This window comes from Pangasianodon hypophthalmus, chromosome 9, assembly GCF_027358585.1.
Source record: "Pangasianodon hypophthalmus isolate fPanHyp1 chromosome 9, fPanHyp1.pri, whole genome shotgun sequence".
NCBI lineage: Eukaryota > Metazoa > Chordata > Actinopteri > Siluriformes > Pangasiidae > Pangasianodon > Pangasianodon hypophthalmus.
The window spans coordinates 19210163-19233392 of NC_069718.1; the positions used below are offsets into that span (position 1 = coordinate 19210163).

At 39.4% G+C, this 23230-nt stretch overlaps 1 protein-coding gene across 1 annotated transcript; it reads right to left on the reverse strand.

Moving 5' to 3' along the window:
* Positions 1-1124: 1124 nt before the first annotated feature.
* On the reverse strand, positions 1125-22872 carry hcn4l (hyperpolarization activated cyclic nucleotide-gated potassium channel 4l). Its single transcript, XM_026919542.3, has 8 exons — positions 21760-22872; positions 15280-15703; positions 14032-14193; positions 12942-13160; positions 11054-11200; positions 10670-10910; positions 5501-5665; positions 1125-5203 (listed from the first exon to the last, which is right to left on the reverse strand). The coding sequence occupies exons 1-8, from the start codon at positions 22392-22394 to the stop codon at positions 3675-3677; spliced, it is 3522 nt and encodes a 1173-aa protein (XP_026775343.1). The 5' UTR covers positions 22395-22872; the 3' UTR covers positions 1125-3674.
* Positions 22873-23230: the final 358 nt, after the last annotated feature.

The window sequence follows — 23230 nt, forward strand, 5'->3', positions numbered from 1 at the left end:
GGAAAAGAAGATTTAATTTCACACAACCCAGTATCACCCTCTAGTGGAGTATTTTGAAAACAGTGTTGACATTCATAGCAGTACAATGTCACTCCTTAGATGTTCCACATATTCTTTGATAAATTTTTGTTATGGTTGTCAGTATAATCCATGCTATGCCATTAACCATAGAATTTTGCAGTGTTAGTGATGTAACCCTAAAACACTGCTTTTAGTTGAAATTGTGCACTTTTACTTCAAATGTCAGATCATATGGACTAAACCAGCTTTTACAGTTCACATAAATTTCTTGCAACATCATTACCAAGAAGGATGATTTTATATGTATTTTGTAAGTATTTTGTATTTTGTATGTATGTATGTGCACCAAATACAATGCGGCACTCTAAATTTATTTATTTATTTTTTTTAATATCCAGATTACTGATAATTGAAAACTAAATTGCAGTGAGAATGAAAATATCAGTGATGATTTTTTTCATCCACGTGGATGCAAGCACCAGTTCAGGTGCAGAATGAGTCAGCACTCAGATTTCCCCATTAATATTCACATCACTCTGAATGTACCAGGTAGATTTCATGCAATTTCTCAAACCTCCACAAGAGCCTCTAAAAATCAATGGTAAATAAATTCCCTCAGTGCTTCATGGTCATCAGTATGCTCTTACTTTTGAGGATCTTTATCATTAGAGGGATGTGCTTTATCATTGCCACAATTAGCAAGGAAAAAGTGTGCTTGTTCACAAACTGCAGCGTCAGGATGACAGGGATCAGCTGGGCAATTTGTATGCAAATGGAGTAAGGCTTGGCTTTGCTTGCACTGTACTGCTGTCCCCCCAGGAAGGAAGCTGTTGTTAGTAAAATTCTCTGTAAAACAAAAGGTAAGTATGAAAAAAAAAACCCACACCATTTTCCTCCATTTAAAAATGTTTTACTAAGTGTCACTTTAGGATTTAATCTTTAAATGTATCCATAATGTTCCAAAATAGAATCTGTTTTTTTTTTGGCCTATTTCCTATTTTCCCAACAATACTCCAGCTTGTATCTCACTCCTCAGTGAAGCATACAGAGTGTAAGCTTAATATTCAAGTATATCAGTAAGTCAACTCAGGAGAGGTGTTGAAGTGGGAGATAAAGATTGATCCAGCACTGCGTTGGCGGTGTATATGAAGTGGACATTGTTATCTCTGTCCCCTAGTGAAGCAATGTTAGAAGTCTCATGCTCTAGAACAGACCCAAAAGCCTCAATAAGGCACCAATATCTAAAAGAGAATACTACTTCTTAATGATATTGCCTTCATACTTGCTCTCTGCATGCAATAATGCAAAAGATGAAAATATTCAGTCACATATGGAAGAACGTCCATGAATGACTGAAACAGACAGAGAGAATAGAAAACTAAATGGTCATGGCAAAAAAATTTATTCTTGGTTTTTAATTATGAGTATAATTACCTTATGAATAGGGTTAAATTATGTTTTTTTTTTTTTTTGGTGTGATATATTCATTCATATTAAAGCAATTAATCTGTATTTCTGATAAACTGTTAAATACAAAAATGTCCACCTTGGGGTATTTTTATTATCAAGGTATTTACATATGTAAACTGATGCTGGCAAGGAAAAGTCAAAGTGACACAATCATTTAGAAACGAAATTTGATGCAAATGACCTTTTTCACTTGACCTTCTTGATAGTCATTCCAGAAGAATAACACTTAAATGTCTAAATATATGTGAAACATAAAACAAACAAACAAACAAACAATGTAGCACATCATTAATGCTATGATACACTTGTCATAAAAATAATAAATGCATATTCCCACATGCATACATACATAGACTCTCACACACCATTAAGCACATAACATAATAATCTATACTGAGTACTTAATATTACTCCGTAGTACTGATAAATAGGCTAAATGATAATAGATAGAATAGTTAGATAAGTATCTAGGACTGTGTGTCACTGTTATATTTCTTTTTCCCATGTAGATATATAGATGAAAATGTTGAGACTTGAGGTAGTGTAAAAGGTAATAATAGTATGAATGTTACAATGACAACATGCTTAACAAATGCAAAGAGAAAAGATCTTTAAATACCAGCTTTCAACTGTGATTTCTCACTAATGCTTATCTTTCTCCCAAACAAACAAACAAACAAACAAATAGGTGTCATTCAAGATATAGATAAGTCAAGATACAAATTCATCCAAGATACAGAAATTGAACCTACTGGGCAGTAATGGTCATGGACTGAGTTTTTGTTGTTCCCAGATAAAAGTATTTCAAGTCTTGCAGGTTTCAGATCATGTGCAGTACATTCAGCGTTACAACACTTCTGCATAATCAAGCAGAACAACCAGTGCTCAAGAGGAAGGACACTTGATAGTTCTAAGCCAATTTTTATGAGTATGACAAAAAAAAAAAAAAAAGAAGCGTTTATTACTGTATGTTTTTGTCAAATATCTGGTTGGGACAAAGTTGAATTTTCATTACAAATAGATATTAAATATTAATGTTAATGAAATAATGCCATGCAAATATGCTCATTCATCATTCATTCATCTTTAGTCAGTGCTTTATCCTGGAGGGTTGCGGTGGATCCGGATTCTATCCCGGGAACACTGGGTGCAAGGTGGGAGTACACCATGGACAGAATCTCCCAGTCCATCACAGTGTGGAATATGGGGTATTTTCCAGTACATTAAAACAATCACAATGCAAATTTACAGTTGCAGTTCTGGAAACACAAGCTTTGGCATTAAATGGGCTTATATCACAATATCATATTAACATGTAATCAATCACCTTTATGAGCCTATATATTTTCTTTGTTAGGAAGAAAGCTGCAATGTACAAATCTCTGTGCAGGTACAAAACCAAGCATACAGTTTTATTGCTTAAGTACTGCACAAGTACACATACAAAGCACATATAAAATGATTGCAATACATTCTTTATCTTATCTCTTTTGCAGTGGAAGTGAGGGGATTGTTCCCTGGTCGTTCAGGCTCTAAGGCAATGCTGTTAAAAAAGGAAAGGCCATAGATACTGAGCAGTGTGCCTTGGTTAACAAGGAAGTATAGATAGGGGGAAGGTCTAGTGAAACGATCAGTGCATGTCTGATAATGAACATGACTATGCGTATGCCTGTGTATATGTATTTGTGTCCCGAACCTGATAAGTGAGAACTTTAGTAACTGCTCTTTTACCAAAATGACATGATATATAGCAAGAAGTATATTTGCATCTCTTTCCCAGCATACTTCTCGAGGATCACCCATAACCCTGTTATTACTGGTTGATGTTTTTTTAATTTTTTTTTTTTTTTTTTTTTTTTTTTGGAAACTGCTATCTGTTGCATATCCCTACATAATGTTACCATCATTAGTATTGCAAAATTGCTAAAGGAACTTGGAAGACAAATTCAAATAGTACACTTATTCACCACCCAGTCACAAACCTACACTTACATACACTCTCATTCAATCATCAGACACATACCTATTCCTTCATTTGGCATTATGACTTGAGAAGTAGTCATTGCACTGTTATAAATACAGGTAGACACACATCTTTTTAGCTATAAAAGTTATGTTCTTTGATAGATATTGTTCACTGATAAAAACATGATCTGTACAATAGACAAGAGTACAATCCATTTTCATAAGTTTGATGGGAGTTTGGGGTGTAAGCTTGGGGTCCCTGGAATGGAACTGTCTCGAGACCCAGGGCCACCAGGAGACCCAGTCTGGGCTTGGGACACTTTGGAAGTCTGTCTTGACAGGGCCACATGGCCAGGTATTGAACTATAGGGTTTGGTAACAGGGGTTGGGAAAGAAGTATGGCTGAACCCAGACACTGATATCAGATGTGACTGATCTGGGACATGTGGGCCTTGTCTTATTAGTTTGGGCCTCTCAAAGGGTCGTGGGGAAGGAAGCGATATGGAAATAGTGCTGACGTCCTGAGAAGGGAGATCAACCAGAGACCCCACCCTCTCTTGTGACTGGGAAGGCAGAGGACAAATGGTCTGAGGGGACAGGAGAGAGCTTTGGGATCCTGAGGTACTTGAGGGATTGCTATTAATGGGTGTCCGCTTCCTCTGCACCACAGGACTCTGGAAAGTAGGGCTCCAGGCTGGTGGGGTACTACAAGGGGAAGCATTTCCAGAGCCATACTGAGCAAGTGAAGCCAGAGCGGATGGTTCATGGGAGAGCTGGAGAAGATGATCACTACTCTGAGGATCCTGAGTCTGGGGATTTGGGACAGTTGGCTCTAAGAGATTTGCAGAGCAAAGTGGGGATCCAGTAGAAGGTGATGGAGTGGTTGTCCTAACTGGTTTGCTCACCTCCTGACTGCACTTAACTTGAGGAGGATTGGGCTGAGTGGACTGCAGTTGCGTCAGTATAGGGCTAATGGAATGGGCTATCAAAGGAGTGATGGTAGAGGCAGAGGGAATGGCAAATTGAGCCACGTCTCTTCCTACTGCCCCTTTTTGGAAGAAGCCAGGCAGAGGAGCAGTAATGCTGGAGAAGGAAGCATGTGGAAGCTGAGGTTGGGGATGGAGCTGAGCCAAACTGGAGATTCCAGAACCACAGGTGCTGAGCGGTCTCTGGGAGAATGTGGAGGCCTCGCTGATGCTGGATGTGATGGTGGTGATGGTGGTTGTTGTGGAAGACGGCAAAGAACTGGAGGCAGAAGGCAAAGGAGGTGAGGAAGATGTTGCAGAACTCTTGGCTCTCAGTGAATCCAAAATAGGGGTCTCCACTCCAGAGCCAAGCTGAGAACTTGCTCCAGAGGATGAGCTACCCAATGTAGTAACACCAGAAACCAAAGGGAACCTTTTAAAATGTCCTGGTGGATCTTTCAGTGAACCCAACATGGGTACCGGAGGCCGGAAAAGTGTATGTGGCAGATGTGGGTGGCGGGTAAGTGCAATGGCCACCGAGGTAGTGGCTGCCGCAGCTTGGAGTGGAGCCTGGATGAGAGGAGCCCAGATAACTGGAGTGTGAGAAGAAGGTGCTGGGGTTGTATGAGGACCTGGTGAGGGCGTCTGCATTAGGTGGGCACAGTGAGCCATGTCTCTATCATGCTGTACAATCTGCTGGATGATTTCATTCTCCTGAAAGTTCAGCACACCTGAGTTGAGATCTCGCTGCACTTTGTGCTGGAGAACAGAGTTTCTCTTTCCTGTAATGATAAAGCAGAAAGAAACAATATATAATACTTACATAATACTTAGACAACACTTTATAACTTACATTATACTACATTAAATATTCACCTTGTTATTAGAATCTTGTCTGAGTTTGTTATTGAGGATGTCTATTATTCATTATTCGAATTCACCAATTTGCTTTGAGCAGCCGTCCAACTGCAAATCAACAAATCAAGCTAAAGAACTATACACCTCATAGTCTTTGTTTAACTAAGCTGACGTTTACCAACTGCAGATGGATCAAACCCCACATGAATGACAGCTCTCACCAATGCGGTCTAGACGATCAAGGGCTACTGTCTCAAAAGCCCGACGCATCATTGGGTACTCTTCCAACACTTCGTTAAAGTTGTCCACAGATAGAGAGTACAGACGGCAATATGTCTCTGCTCTCACACTGGCTGTTCTTCTGCCCCGAGTCAGTAAACAGATCTCTGTACAGAGCATTAAGATCTGAATTAACACCAGTAGGATGCATGAGCATTAAAATGATAAGATATCAAAAACATACAATAATTCAATGTCTAATTTACTAATTACTATACAATGATCCATGTAAAAATCCATTTTGAAATCTCTTTTCAGGTTAGAGTTCAGTGCTCAGGTATGTTACGGATGTTATCATGGAGTAAAGATCCTAAAATAATTGTAAAATAATTATAGTGTGGGAGGGAGAGTGAAGGGAAATTTCAGCTGTAGAGAACCTATCAGCATCAACAGCGCAATTGGCTCCTTACATAAAATGAAAACATGCATAAGTCGTTTGCACGCAATTTATAAAGCCTGTTTATGTGAATGCATATAAATACAAAGTGTACATTACATTACATCTTACTAGCAGTGATGTTGGAGATTGGTACAAGCTGTACATTTATGAGTGAAAATACAAGACCATAAATAAAGTGCCTGTGGCCCTTCATCACCCTGGAGCCAAAATGGAGTGGGGATGTTTGGATAAGATAGAGCAGCAAAAATGGCCTAAGGGATTACACGCGCTCTCTCCAGCCGTCACGGCCACAGTCATAAACAACAATGAGACAAGAGCCACTCCATCGGAGCCCACATACTGACTATCACACACAAAAATAGGGGGAGAGAGACACAAAAATAAAGAGACAGAGCTGAGACCGAGGGGAACAATAGTAGAAGACCAAAGAAAAATCCGAAAAAATAGAAAAAGTCAGGATGATGATGAGAAAGCATGAGACACAGTAAGAAAGCTCTCATTAAAACTATAGTCCAGACTTTTTTTATACTCTTCTTTCTCTTTCATGCACAGGGCTTATGGGGAGAGATTATGAGCAGCTTGTTGAACATGTAATAACTTCAGATGAGTCTGGGCAGAAGGAATGGGTTTTGTACAATGTTATTTTTTACTTGTATAAATCTATAGATCGCTAATTTTCAAGGAAAAGAATGCTACAAATAAGGCTACAGTACATTTTCTGAACAGGTGGGCCAGAATGTGTCAGAAAATATTTGTATAAGCTTTATTCCCTCACCATCTGTTAGGCATCAATATTGCCATTTTAGTGCCAAATTGCTCCTTTAAATTCCATTCAACAGTCAACATTAAAACATAACTGATGCTTTTCCAGACCTGAACTAAAACAGTTAATTTATTGAAGAACAGTTTAAAACAATCAGAAGTCATGAGATACAATGGAAAGCTGCAGTAAAAAGCCTGATAACAAGTCTTCACACCATCTAACATTATCAGCCTTCCATTATTTTCCTTTCACTCCTCTGTTCACCTATTATTTGAAAGTCGTTGCAAAGTCCCACTGAGCGACAGTAGAGGAAAATTAATTTCATGAATGGCTAACTGATGTCAGATGAGGAATTTCCCAAGGCTCCTGAAATGTGCTCATTCACTACCCATGATCCCCCTGAGGATCAGCTGATAACACTGTTGAAACAGCACAATGCCTGTCTGCACAGTTAAGCTTATTACAAATACTGTGGCTAAAAATAGCCACAGCTAACTTAAAGGAAGCCCTACCAAAATTGTTATGCATAATACATAATATGTTGGATCCTACAGTATTTGACTGGAATGCATCATTAGGTGAACCTGCGGTTCTGATTTTTCTCTGATTTTTCACAAGGCTGTGGTGTACAGAGCACAGCTTTGCAGTAAATAGATCTTCATCCATCATTTATGAATGTTGTTATAGATTGAAATAGCTACAGTCCCCTCTGAAAGTATTGGAACAGCAAGGCCAATTCTTTTATTTCTATACACTGAAGACATTTAGGTTTGAGATCAAAAGATGAATATGAGACGAGAGATCAGAATTTTATCTTTCATTTCCTGATATTTGCATCTAGATGTATTAAACAAATTAGAACATGTCACTTTTGGTGGCAAACCACCCAATTTTTAGATGAGCAAAAGTATAGGGACAGATAGTCTAAAAGCAAATACTTAACACTTAATATTTGGTTGCATATCCCTTGCTTGCAAATAACTGCATCAAGCAAATAACTGCATCAAGTGATTCTTTTCCAGGCTTGTACTGCAGCTTCTTTCAGTTGTTTCTTCCTTCAGTCTACTCTTCAGGAGGTGAAATCCATGCTCAATCTGGTTAAGGTCTGCCGATTGACTTGACCAGTCTAAAACCTTCCACTTTTTTTCCCCTGATGAAGTTGTTTGTTGTGTTGGCAATGTGTTTTGGGTCATTGTCTTGCTGCATGATGAAGCTCCTCCCAATTACAATGGATGCATTTCTCTGTAAACTGGCAGACAGGACATTTCTGTAGACTTCTGAATTCATTCTGTTGCTACCATCATGAGTTACATCATCAATAAAGATTAGTGAGCCTGTTCCAGAAGCAGCCATGCAAGCCCAAGCCATGACACTACCTCCGCCCTGCTTGACCGATGAGCTCGTATGTTTTGGATCATGAGCAGATCGTTTCTTTCTTCACACTTTGGCCTTTCCATCACTTTAGGAGCGGTTAATTTTTGTTGCAGAACTTTTGTGGCTCATCTCTGTATTTCTTTGCAAATTCTAATCTGGCCTTCCGATTCATGCCCAACGCTTGTGCAATGGCTCTGATCGATTCTCCCTTTTTTCTCAGCTTCAAAATGGCTTGCTTTTCTCCCACAGACAGCTCTCTGGTCTTCATGTTGTCTTCATGTTGTGTAATGTTCATGTAATTACCAACAAATGCAGTCTTCACAGGTGAAACCCAGGCTCAAACCAAGAGTAAACATTCAGAACTATTAATTGTTTAAACTGTAAATCTAACAGGGCACACCTGGGCAACAGGAAATACCTGTCAGTCACCTGTTCCAATATTTCTGGCCACTTGAAAAATGGGTGGGTTCTAACAAAAGGTGCCATGTTCTAAGTTTAACACATCTAGATGCAAATATCGGGAAATGAAAGCTGAAATTCAGATTTATCAAACCTATATGTCTTCAGTGTATAGCAACAACCAAAGAATTGGCTTTGCCATTCCAGTACTTTAGGAGGGGACAGTGTATACAAGGTACAGCTCAAAAACTCCCTTAAAACCACTACTGGTAATGGTCTTATGCATCATTTATCTGTGCTCCTAATGAGCCCTGTTTATTTGTTCTCTTGGATTATGTCGGTATTTGCTAACTCTCCATGCTTGTTGTCATGGTCATGGTGACCACAATAGCAATGCTAGTGTCAGATCATCCTTCTACCACACTTCACATAGACATTCTAGCAATATAAATAGTAGTATAACACACTACTTATAAACAGTAGTTTATACTAAATGTGTAATATTAACATTAAAGAATGTATTTTGTTACATAGACATACATAAAACAATTCTAATATGATGCTAGCCGTTTGCAACGTCATCATTTTCAAATCATGCCGAAGATAAAAATAGAAATCTGGCAGTGATGTTATAATAAAATGAATGTCCAGAAAGCTGTAATCAAATCTCAAGTAGCAGAGAGCTACTAAGAGGCACAACTGTGCAAGAGTCCATATCCTGATGATACCACAGCAACTGGAAGAGCAAAAATTACCATGCAGTCGGTGGAAAGGATGGTCAATCAGTGCAATATTAGCCATTAGTGGGTGTCTGTTATCTCATGTAGTTATTGCTCTCTGTGACGTGATGTGTTCAGTGGTTTGGTGTGCATGGGGAGGAACCTACGTCCACCCAGACTGATAGCTATTGTGCAACACTTGGACTCTAAGCATTGGCTGAATTGGGTTAAAAAAAAAAAAAAAAAAAAGGGATCCGATTATACTATACTTAATTTCATAGTTTATGACATTAGTGTAATTATTAATTTTTAATGAAAATTTTAAATAATGATATACTTTAATAATTTAATTGACCAATTCAATTAAATAATTTAAATATTGAACAAAATATCTAAAAATACCTTTTGGTCTCTGGTTTATATTCATTTATATAAATCACATTGTATATAGTTTTATGGTTATAGCTTTGTTATAACCTCAGAATTTAGTCCCCCTTAAGCACTGCTCAGACAAGTACGAGGTATGTCTCAGTTATATGGTATTCTGACCGTAAACAGAAGTGAATTTTTCCTGCACAATATCCCCTCTGGCGACAAGCTATATTAAGTCTATGTTAAGTCCACAGACATAATGAAAAACAATGAAGCGCAATTTGGGTGTAATATTAAATTTAGAAACATGACATTGTCAAAAATATGAAGTGTTTTCACCCCTAAACGGATGGCATGGTGGTGTAGTGGGCAGCATTGCCACCTAACAGTCCTGGATTTGATCCTGAGCTTGCGTGACTGTCTAAGTTTTGTGTGTTCATTCATGGGTTCTCTGTTTTCTCCAGTTGCCCCTAGGTGTGAATAAGTGTGTGACTGTGTGAGTGCATGGTGCCCTGAGATTGACTGGCGCCTGATCCGGGGTGCAATTCTCCTGCCTTGCACCCAGTGTTGCCAGGATAGGCTCTGTATACCCCAAGTCCCTGATCAGGTTAAAGTGGTTACTGAAAGTGAGTAAGTGTTTTCAACCCCAAACTCCATGACTTCTGCATGGAATTTAAAAGAATATTTTAATCAAGAGTGAGTAGGTGTGAACTGAGCACATACAACAGTATCTGTGAGCGTATAAATACAGCATGTTTGGCCAGCTTCCATTATTTTCTGCTGTAAACTACTGTACAATCTTGTGCTGTTGTATAGGCTGGCAGCCAAGTGAATCTGAGTGGATTCCTGATGGCTGAATTATGACAAATTGGCAGAGATGGCAAATAAATGTGATTATGACAACTAAGGCCATTCATGGCTATCACCATTGTTATATTGCAATATAACACTACCAATACTCTCACACGATTTATGGACCTATTAGTATAGGCTTTGTCTTTTAAATGCTTCTAACCTTTAATATTAAATCATATTATATTTATCTATGACCTGTTGACTACCAGTAACATGAACGTCTGCTTACCTCCAAAGTAAGACCCATCTGAAATCTTTGTCTCTTTACTGCCCTTGGTCAGAACTGTCAGCACACCATGTTGGATGAAATACATTTTCTTTCCTATGGTGCCTTCCCGAATGATGTAGTCTCCTGGCTGGAAGACTTCAAAGCGTAACTTGGTAAGCATGGAGGTTACAAAATTGGGATCTGCATTAGCAAACAAGGGCATGGTGGCCACCAGCTTTCGACAGTTGAAACTGATGATCTCCTTCATGTGCAAAGAGAATAGAAAGGGAAAGAAATACATTTTAAGTATATTAGTAACTGTCACTGAGATTACAGCCATACAGTTTGTCAATATTCTCCTGCATGAGACACATATTGAGAAAGGTGAGTGGATTCAAGGCTAACCTCTCGGAGTGGCTCATTCAGCTCTCCAAGAATGCTCTCTTCATCAAACATCTTGCCCTGATAACGGTGCTCATAGTAGTCATGGATCCTTTGGCGCATGTCAGCAGGGAGCTTGTGGAAGGACATATACTGCTCTACTTGCTTATACTGTAAGTCAGAGAATATGATGGTGTCAATAAAACAGCATCCGACTGGATGGAACAAAATCTTAAAATGGACAGCACTGTGGCACAGTGGGTAGTGCTGCCAACACACAGCTCACTGAAAATCTTAATAAAGGTTAAAAATGCTACACTGATTGGGAACTGAATTACATAACTACTGACTAATACTTAATAAAAGCAACAGGTTTTGAAAGTGTAGGAGGCAAGCTAGATGTTTATATGGTTTTACCATAACGCAATGTTTTCACACCAACAAACTTCTACTTCTCTGTGTCTCTCTGCCTGCTTGTTTAACTTCTAAAAAGGACTTAGGGGATTGATAGAGTTTGTTTTTGTCTAATTATTGTCTAGTTATTTATTCTTTGAGCAAGAGAGATTATTTTCAGGGCTGAAATATTCCTGCCCTCCTCTGCACATTATCTTCCTCCTCACTTTGCCCTTCTCATCTAGCCATTTTATCGCTTTCTTGCCTACAGGCTCCCTCCACAGAAAAATACATTTTCCTTTTTTCTTTCCTACAACCTCTTTCTGTTTCATAAGCTTTCTCGACAAGGTGCCTCCACCCCTGACAATTGTTCTCTCTCTCTCTCTTCTCATGAACTCCTCCTTGACTGCAGTGGTTCTACTGTGCCCTTCACTTCATGCTAATGCTCCATGCTGCCATGTCAGCTGTGTCTGCTTTCACCAGCACTGAATGCAGCCTTGCTGCCTCTCTCTGTACTGCTGCTGATATTCCAATATGAATATTATCATATTCAAGGACACAAGACAAAGCCAGCAGGGACAACTTGAGACAACAGGAAATAATGTCAGACAGTGCTGTTGAGCCAGACTCTTGAGACCAGAGGGGGGTAGTAAAGCCACATACAAAACTGTCAGGATAAAGTAGGCTAAGTATGACTCACAGCATCAGGAAAAAAAAAAACAAGTGTCATTGGAATTTGTCCTTTTCAGGACTAGGAGTAATGCTGTTGTCAGCAGGTTGCTGCTAATAACAATGCCATCAAGGAAACCCATCCAATCAAAGGATGAAAAGCCTAGATAAAGTAAATAATGAAATAAACATTTAAATTTGTTAAACGCTAGGAAGCCCTTGAACCTTATTTAACTCCTGCAGCTCTCTTTCATGTTTTCTTAAGCTTTCAGTGCTGTAAAGAATAAACTGTGCATTGCCCACTGAGTACTACCACTATACAAGACATGTCTTTGCCTTCTGCACAAAGTGAAATAAAACAATCCTCAAGACACACAGTAATATGCTGTGTTCCTTCTCAAACTCTGTTTTATAGGACACCATGGGTTATCTGGTATATCCACAAGGAAGCTGCCACTCCATCAATAAAACTATCCTGTGTCAACAAGGCATGTTGCCATAGCAACTGCAAGGGGGCAGAATTGACTCAAGTCTTTTGACACAGCAGAGGTCAAAGCTCTTGTGTCTCCATCTTATTAAAAATGGCAACAGTTCAATTAACACTCAAAAGGTACTTGGTGTTGAAGACAAAATAGTGTGCATTTAACACCACGGAGGACAGGAAGGGCTATAATAAAACAGCTGCAATAATATGAACCTCTTTTTATTAATTTGCTAGCTATGCATTGTTATATCTAACATGTGGGTAACTACACAATGGTGCCTTTTATGCCAACTATTAAACATGTGTTTAAATTAGTGTTTTTAATCAGAGAAACCCGTCAGTATTTTCCATTCACCTCACACTAACCTTCTCCTGGTATTGCCTTCGAGACGAGTCTAGTGATTGAATAAGGGCAGTGGCATGACCCACAAACATGGCATAGCAGGTGGCACCCACGATCATGCTGAGGATGGTCAGCCACACGTCTGTCATGCCCACGGGTGGATACATGCCGTACCCAATACACAGCATGTGGCTCATAGCCTTAAACAGGGCGTAGGAGTACTGCTGACCCCAAGTATCATTCTGCAGGCAAAGAGGGGGTGGGGGGAGGAGGAGAGACAGTAAGAAAGAGAGAGAGAGAGAGAGAGAGAGAGAGAGAGAGACGAGGGTGTGGGAGAGAGAAAAACACACAGATGAGAGAAGACATACAAAGAATATAATATAATGTATGCACATCATTTTGCATTTAAAAGACTAATCACAGGAACAAACAGTGGAAAAGGAAAAGTAGGAATACAGTAAAGAAAGCGAGAGAGTTAAAGGAGAGAGGTATGAACAGAGGTATATGGAAAGGAACCACCATAAATATAAAGAGAGTCAGAGAGAGAGAGAAAAAAAGATTTATTTCATAACAGAACAGAAGAAAGGATGCAAAAATAGTAAAATTTCATGTTTTTTAATGACAGCCTTGGGATTGCTTACAGGTGCCTAAAGTGGATCAGATACTTGATTTTAATGGTGGTCACCAGATAAAAAAGGAATGTGACAGGATACTATTTGCCTAAAGGAACAATCAAGGCTAGAAAGTGTAACCATCTATGAGAATGTATGAGATTCCATGTGTAATTCAATTTTGGAAGTATTTATCCTTTATTGGTTCTTTTTAAAATCTTTATTTTGAAATTATTGACCAAATGTAATCTACTTCACAACTTCACATGAGTCATATTTTGTTTGATAATTGTCATAAAAATATTTGCAATCAACAACTGAATTATACTTTTTTCTTGTTTTTGTGCTACTTTTATAATTATTAAAAGTAATTATCAACACTATATGAACTGAATATGAAACTGTGAATATAGTATTATATATAAAGTCTAAAAGTTGCAACACATAGAGGATAGAATTTTCAATACAGTGGTTGATAAATTGTTTGTCGGTTTCCGCTTACCACCATTTTGTTTTTGGAGACCCAGCAGTCGGCAGGAAAGTCCTGAAGCATGGGCACAAGGAACTGCAGACAGCCGTCCCAGTGGCACAGCAACAGCATCATACCAATCAGGTTCACTATACGCACCATAGCACTAGCCAGGTCATAGGTCATGTGGAAAATCTGGTGAACCGGAAAAATGGGACAGATATTGTGATTCTGACAGCCACATGCTGTACGGGTCCCATTTAAGGCTTAATCTAAGTTCAGTTATGGGCCACATTCATGTTAAGCTGGTTTAGGTTAACAAATGCAATGTACGTGGCATGCTCCATAATACTGTATATATCTTTGCTGCTATTGTTAATGATCTGTAAGAGATCTGTGATACAAAGAAGACGTTTTTGTATATACAGTGCATGCTGTTTAGTGAAATCCACACAGACAGTGAAGCATTACCCTCAGTCCCTTTTACATAGATTTTCTTTAGTTTATGAATTAATGGGCTGACAGGATTGATTGACCTCTGCAATTGAAACAAAATAATGCATGAAATACAGTGTCTTGTTTCTTAAATCCTTCTTTACCTGAATTAGCAGCTTTTCAGATTTTCTCCTTAATTTGGTCACCTGCCAATTCCCACCCACCAGCCAGCTCTCCCCTATCATAAATCAGCTAGCAACTGAGGCAACATGGAAGCCATCCAACCACATCTTTTTGAACTTCTGCTCATCCAGCGTAACACACTCGGATGTCTGTGCTATCTACCCTGTTCCACATACATGAGCTCACAGAAGATCATGATTGGCTAGTATGCCATATCTCCTACTCAGGGAGAATGGATAATTTTGTTCTTTTGGCCCCCAGCCACAGACAGCAGTGGCATCATCGAGATTAAAAAAAAAATTTAAATAAATTAGTTAACACAGACAGCTGTTTTTTTTTTTTTTTTTTATTTCAACAGCATGGAAGGAAGCTAATATCCGAGTACTGCCATTGTACAACATACCTTATAACTTATAACTTTCCTAGTATAAAATCTTCCAAAGTATAGAATAAAAACTAAAAAATGTTTTCTAAAGGTATCTTTGGCTAGTTTAGGGTTTTTAGCTTCCTAAACGGTTTCTACTAGGCAAACCCCTCTAATACAGAGGGACTCTATATAGATATATGAGTCTTCTGACTTTCTTTGTTAATCTGAGTTTGTTCTAGAGTTTAATACAGAAGCACAGTATTCTGAGCGTTAGTGTGCCAATAGTGCAGACATACCTCCTCCCACTGATGAATGTATCTGATGAGCCGGGACAGTCGCAGCAACCTGAGCAAACTCAGAATCTTAGTAAAGCGAACGATCCTCAAAGCTCTGGCTGTCTTGTAGAAGTCTGAGTCAATCCGTGTCTCAACGATGAGGAAGATGTAATCCACAGGGATGGAGGAGATGAAGTCCACGGCAAACCAGCTGCGTAGGTACCTCACCTTTATCTGCTGGGGGTCCAGGATGATCTCTGTGCTATCCTCCTTCACAATGCCAGTCCGGAAGTTCAGGACTAGGTCCACTAAAAAGAAGGTATCAGAGACCACGTTGAAAACAATCCAGGCTGGCGTATGTTCATCTTTGAAGAATGTGATGCCCACTGGGATGATGATCAGATTTCCCACCATCAAAAGCAGCATTATCAGGTCCCAGTAGAACCTGCATTGGACAACGAAAGCACAAATTATTGAACATACACCAAAATCAGGGTGTGCTTTATGGTACAGGTCCAACACCATTTTTTTATATCCTGAATGCTTCTGAAGAGTTCTGAATAAATAATTATGGCACAATCATTTTTAAAATATAGTAAGTATTTTGAATATTCCATTGTGGCATCTGTATTTGAATCTATATCTGATGTGTATGTAAATGAAGCATATTTAAGTCGAACACGACACCACATGCAAGACCGCCCTTGTATCATTAAAACATCTGCTGCAGGGTAAAACTGTTACACAGAAGACAGTATAATTGCTGTACCCAGCTTTAATTAGCACACAGGCCTGCAAGATTTTACGCTATTTGGTTTCCTCAGTTCATAAGTCACAAAGCGGTAAACATCCCGAGACTCATCTCATGTCTATATTATCCTCCATTTTGTTCACTGGCTTCTAAGCCACACAAAATAGTTAAAAAATAAACGTTATGATAATATTAGAGGAGACTGTCAGCTCTTCTTCACATACACAAGTTTTGAAGTTTTTAATTACTCATACTCAGCGTGATGTTCCATATGTCCATACGTTTGTATAATAAATTCTAGTCCAGTGGTGTAGTGTTGTAATTAAGCAGGCACTGATCACACAGATGGTTGATACACTTCATAAACCAGTACAGACTGATGCTCAGCTTTTTAATAGGTTTTTTTAAAAAAAAAATCTACCCAGTCGAATTTGCAAAAATTCTTTGCAAAAATAAGACATTCCTAATCCGAACAGTATTCCTTTATAGCTTAATAATATTGCATTTAGTCCACAAAGAATGTAGAAAAAGATTATGATTATGATTACTATGTTCATTTTTCAAACATTTACCATTTCTATTCAACAATGTATGAAATGGGCTTCGGTGGCCCAAGAACAAAGCGTCTATACATAGTGTTACTACAGCTGTCAGATTATTCTCAGTTTTCAGATTATAAAGGATTTACCACTGACACTTGCATTTTGACAGACTGGACAGTGAATATAAAGAGAACGGCTTAAACAGTAATTGCACAGACAAATTCTATGGAAAAGATCTAACAATTATATGACAATGCTGAATTTTAATGCCAACTAAACAGTCTTTTCATCCAAACAGGTGTACAGAGAATATGACAATCCCTTTCACATCTGTGTAACACCTTTACAACAGTGTGGTAACATTATTGTCATTCCTACAATCTTTAACCCACAGCTCAATTTGAATACAGGCAAATGTGTGTATACACTCTATGTCTAAAGGTTTGTGGACACCTTACCCCTTCACACTCATATGTGGGCCTTCCCTAACCTATTGGAAGCACACAATTGCATAACATGTTGTATGTTGTAGCATTGTAATTTCCCTTCACTAGAATTAATGGGCCCAAACCTGTTCCAGCATGTCAGTGCCCCTGTGCACAAAGCGAGGTCCATGAAGAACTCGAGTGACTTTCACAGAGCCCTGACCTCAAAACCACTGAACCTCTCTGGCATGAACTGGAACACCAACTACGCCCCAGGCCTCCTCACCCAGCATCACTGATGCTCCTGTGGCTGAATGAGCAAATCCCTACAGCCACGCTCCAAAATCTAGTAGAAACCGGAAAGAGTGTTATAGCAGGGAGGACTAAATATGGAATGGGATGTTCAAACGGCATATATGGGTGTTACGGTCATGTGTACACAAACATTTAGCCATATAGTATATAAATAACAATATATGTTTAATTTTCTATAGGTTCATGGTTTTATAGTGTATTGTCTGATTTTCCCTTTATTTGAACTTTTAAAAAAAAAATTTATTCAAACTTTTATTTGAATCTTTAAATACTTTGCTTTCAGCATTTTTTTTAGTGTTTACATCAAACAGATAAAACAATGTCTTTTGGTTTGTGTGTGCTGGCTGCATGCAAAAAAAAAAAACAAAAAAAAAAAACTGCTAGAACAGTCATTCAAAAGAAGTAAGGTAGCCACATTTTTCTTAGGCCTTCAGTCGATCCATAGTGATTGAACTTGTAGTAGCTTTAATATTAAACTTAAAGTTATAGAAAGCAATCAATATTTAGATAATTATAGAAAGTTATAGAATGCTATAAAGTTATAGCTTTTACTCGGGGGGAGTCCAATCAATAGACCTGGCCTTTTAAGATACCCGGCATTGGCCTATCAAGCATGCGATGATATGCCTACAATAAATATTAAGGCTGAATTCCTAGCTCCCAATGAGATAAAGAAAATTTTATTAATTGCAAGTAATTATTAGTAAGTTAACTTTTTTACCCACCATTTATAAGATAAACAGTGTTTACTATAGCCTCTATATAATTTTTTCTGATTCCTGTCATTTAGTCAGAAAGCATGATTCTATAGTTGCAGTATAGTTTTAATTATTGCAAGCTTTTACAAGGATCAACCCCTGGGAGGAACAAAAATACAACTACTGTACTGTCCAATAGATATGTATTTTACTATAGAAAAACACGCCTGATGCCCTCAAAGATGATGCAATTTCCTATACTTTTTATTCACTAGAATGATAAATTGCATGAGTGATAGGTAATATAACCACGATGTTAAAAATTTCACTGCAGCATTTTTTTTTTCCAACGAAATTTTAGGGAAAGCCTTGCTTCTCACGCAGTCTTCTCAAGCAAGCATCTGTGATTCAGACCCCCTCACTTCCCCTGTGTGAATCATCTGAACCATCACTTTGATTAATGTTGTATCTCTTAGAGAACACACGCATGATTCCTAGCTATGATTGTTTATTTTCTGTTAACCCGTTCATCACCTCCTCAGGTTATGCAAATATCATTAACTATGCAATTTTGTTAATAGAGAGTGAGCCAACAAAATTTGTACATTCAGACAAATACAAAATATACTGAAACAACAGTACTCACTAGCCTATTTATAGCATTTGTGATGCGTGACTGGAAAAGAAGCAGCCCATTACCATAACTTTGGGTTCCTGTATTAACATTAAACATGCATCAGAGCTATCAAAGTTATTTATTTCTTCTTTCTCCAAATTTTATCCAGCCTTGCAATAAGTATACTGTATATACCCTGGGACGAGCATGTTTTAGAATATGTCAGTGAAGTAAGAAAATTCCTCCTTTTATTATGCACCTACTGATTTGTATTCCTATTTACTGTACAGTACATAATACCCCAAACAATAAATCTATTTCTTATTCACAGCTGTATTTGCAGTGAGAACATCAGCCTTCTCCAGAAGAGACGTGTGAATATTTAAATAACTGTTACAGGATTGGTTGAAGTTGTTGGTCATAGGTTTTCTTACAGTATTAGTTGTATGAAATCCTTTAAAAAAGGCCCCAAAATTTCCTCCAGCTAGCTTGCTTATGATATTGGCTAACATTGGCAACGCTACTTCCTAGCAAATGAACAGTTATACATATTCAGTAACCACGGAAAACTTTTGTGGCATCACTGAATCATCCTATACATGCTATATTAGCTCAATATGCCTGACAGAAAATGGCTGAATTTGTGCTTGACCTCTGAAGCCACAGAAACCTTAATCTAATAAGTTTCATAACACAAAATCAAAGTTCTGGTTATTTAAAGACACTGGTTTCCCACAAGCACAACATCAGGAAAATCATCACAACATAAAAGCCTGCATCAGTGCATTATGCCTTTCTGTCACTTAGACACTACTTTTTAATTTGACAGTTAGTTTACAATGGTCTTGTATCTTATATGTTTACAGAATAGATTGAAATATCATTTCATCAACATAGAAACATATACATACATACTAACACAGGTTTTTCACAAGTCAGAATTATATGACTATGATTCTAAGGCATGACACGTGCAGAACTGATCATGCAAACTGGAATATATCACCAGCACTTTTTTCAGATTTTCACATGCACAAAAGCTTTCTCTGTGCACTCCATTTTTTGTCTCCATGGCTTTCATTGGGATGGCAATTTTCATTGACAGAGATTAATATATTTAAATATATTTAAATATATTCTCGTAATATAAAAACCCAGTGATTAAATGTTTAGCCCTAAAATGGATGATAACCCCTAATGCTGTAAGGTTTACAGGGCAGGTCCAATTAACCAAATAAAAGGCTGGGCCATATAACAGTATATTACAATAGCACACAGTGATCACAGTAATCACTTCCAATTGGACAATCATACAACTAGGCTTTTGCATTAAAGAAAGATTTAAAGACTGTCAAATAAGGCTATGTGTAGAAATAAAACACTATAAATCCTAGAACATGAACCCAGCTCTAAAGCCTTTGTGATAATCAGCTTTCTCTTGTTCATCTGCCAAAAATGCACTCTCATTCTCCAATTTTATTTGGTACTGCTGAGAATATTATGGGTCCTAATTGTCTTTGCCAATCCCCATGCCAGCACTTGTGATGAGCTCTCTTGGGAAACTGTCATCCCTTGTTGCCAGCACCAGTCATCAGCTCTGTCAACCACATGTTTAGCACGCAGCTGAATTCCGACAACCTGTTCACACACAGTAAATATTCTAGTAGCTTTAACTTGTCAACAGTCCATACTTGCCGCAGGCCATTTTGTGCATGAACCAGGTAATGAAATCAGTAAATGGACCTTCCTGCGAAAAGCACATCTATCCCACTCAGCATGGCAAGACTGAAAGGTCACGTGAGGGAGACACAGAAAGGGAGTGAGAGGATTGAAAATGTAAATTGCTAAACTACGAACATGCAGGATGACTATAAACTAAAAACTAAAGCTAAAAGGCCAGCAGTCTCAAATTCATAGTGTGTTATTTATAAATTCTATTTCTGCTAAAGAGGTAAACAAACAGGCCTGGAAGAAATGTCTCTTTTAGACACAGCAGTGAGAGGATACAGCAAAAGACATGTCCACTCCTTGAAAACAGGTCACAACTAGCAATCTAAAGGATCTCTCCATGTGTCCCTCTGGGTGATCCTGTAAATGCTCTATGTAGATCCCCACAACTAAAGGATTTCTTTCAGGATATTGGCAGACCATTTGTACATATGATGATACGGTAACGGAAATAAGACTGGATTCAACCCATTTAAATTCTGTTTATGTGTCTGACCCCAAATTGTATGCATATTGAAATATCCACAAAAAAAAAAAAAAAAAAAAAAAAAAACAATCACAAATAAACAGTGCATTAATCATAGTATCACAAGTTGGGTGGCCTAGTTTAGGTTGTCCCTTATAACCATGCTAAGGCTGTGTGGTCCATTTCAATAACCTGACTGTTACAATTACCCCATCCACACAAGGACAGATCCATTAAATAAATTGTGCCGTCATAATCTCTTTGGATGTTTGCTCCTAATAACACCTGTGGTTGTGCTATCTTATTTTGATTACACTGGTTCCATGGTTCATAGCCACGGTTGGCGCAACAACTAGAGGACACCCACCACACGTGGGAGTGAATGGGAAAAATGAGCATCTTCCTCATTGCTTGATCCAACTGGAAACATAATAATGCTGGACTTTTCCCCAAGCCACTTTATCCTGAGCCAAGAAATAGTCACTATATTGTCAACACAGGCCTATTATTTTTCAGTATTATTTTTCAGGATCTCATTAAAAATATAAAAACAAATCTGCCATTAGCTTCTACGGGGTTGGCAGAAGCTGATGCTTCAGGGCTTTGGTCTCTCATTAGTGGTTTGTTGAAGGAGAAGTAGCATGTCAGTCATTTATGCAGGCAGTAATTACTAATCACACTGAGGTTTATCTCTGAGAGCAGCAGCACGGCTTCAAATTATCAGCACAAATTCAGTCCAGATCAAACCATCACCCATGGCCCAGGGTAAAAAGTGAAAAATAGCCTATGTGGTACAAGACAAATTAAAGACAACCGTCAGAAGTTACACACATGTGGTGTGTAGACACCTGGAACAGATCTGTGGATAGTGGTGGTGATAGTGATTAATGCAGGAACAGACAGACAGAAGGCAGTGGTTGAGCGGTGAATCAGAAACACACTCCTGTGGTGAATCCTTACCTGAAGTCGCTGTACGGGTGGATGATCCACGACCCGACCGACTTGACCCGCTCCTGCTCGCGCTCCACCGCCTTCTCGCTACCGAACATGCGGAGAGAGAACTTGTTGACTCCGGGCTGCAGCATGGCGCCCAGCTGCCGGTGCACGAAGCCTGCCTGGTAGAGGCGCTCGTCGTCGGGCGCCATCTGCTCGACGCCCTCCAACTTGATGAAAGTCGCGTGCTCATCCGAGGCCGAGCGCTGGCTCTCCGCGCCACCACCACCAGCGCCGCCGCGCGCGCCTTCCTCCGCCGCTCCATCTTCCTCCGGACTTCCATCTCCGCCACCGCCGTCGTCGTCGTCTTCTTCCTCGGCGATGAGACGCTTCTGCTCGTGCGCTTCGGCGTCCGCTCCGTGGCGGCTGGTGACAGACGACAGGCTCCCTTTAAACCTCCGGCAGTCGCCGTTCGCGTTGCCTCTGAGCGCACTGAGCGCGTCTGGCTCGCCGCTCGCGGCCTCGGGAGAGACTGAAGGCGCCAGCGACTTCATGCGTACGCTCTTCCTCCGCGCGTCCGCATCGCCCTCGTCCGATTTCTGTCCGATTTGATGGGGCAAGCTGTAGAGACGCTTGCGCATGGAAGAATGCAACCTGTCCATTTTGGTTTAGCGCACGAAGCGACGCTGGCACGAGCGACAGAACGATTCGCGGTCAGAGTTAGATAAGGGCACGCGCGTGCATAGCCCTCAAGTTTCCGACGACAGACACGTTTTTGTGCGACGCAGACGGCTGGTCACAGGTATCTAAACACAAATCAGTGCAAGTGCATCCTGCTGCAGCTGTAGCCTCATGTAACATTCCCAGGTAGCGGGGATGTGAGGGCAGAATCAACGCGCTCCCAGAGAGATGTCGGGATGCTGGAGCACTGACGTATCGGAGCGACGAGGAAACAATCTGACGAGCGTTTCAATGACAAAGCGCCGCGTGTTCCCAAGTGTTCCGTAAAGGGCACGTTTGAAGCTCAAAAACGCGAGCGTACATGCGATCAAACGCCATCGCTAATCCAAACAGTGTTTCTGCTTGTTGTGTGAACGCACGCGAGGACAAAAATCTGTTACGTTGCCACAGCAAATAAGCTCGAACCACCTAAACCAAACAGGGGAGGAGGGGTGTTACAAAAACGCCACAGACTCGTGTAAGCTATTCATTTGCTGATGTTCGACTGGGATTATGGCATACTGCACATGGTGGGTGCATAGAATAAAACACACTATATGCCATTCAGGGGATCACATTGGGTTTGGGGAAAAAGACTTAAAGGTCTCCATTAGGGTTGCGCAATATGGTATTTGTTAATCGTTATTGCGATGTTGACCTTTGCAGTACTCCTATCACAGAAGACTGCTTGTGCTATGAACATTCACACAACAGGTGTAACAAATTTCTGCGCACTGCACACCTTTAAAGGGTCTTTGAACAGTTAAGGGGTTTTGAT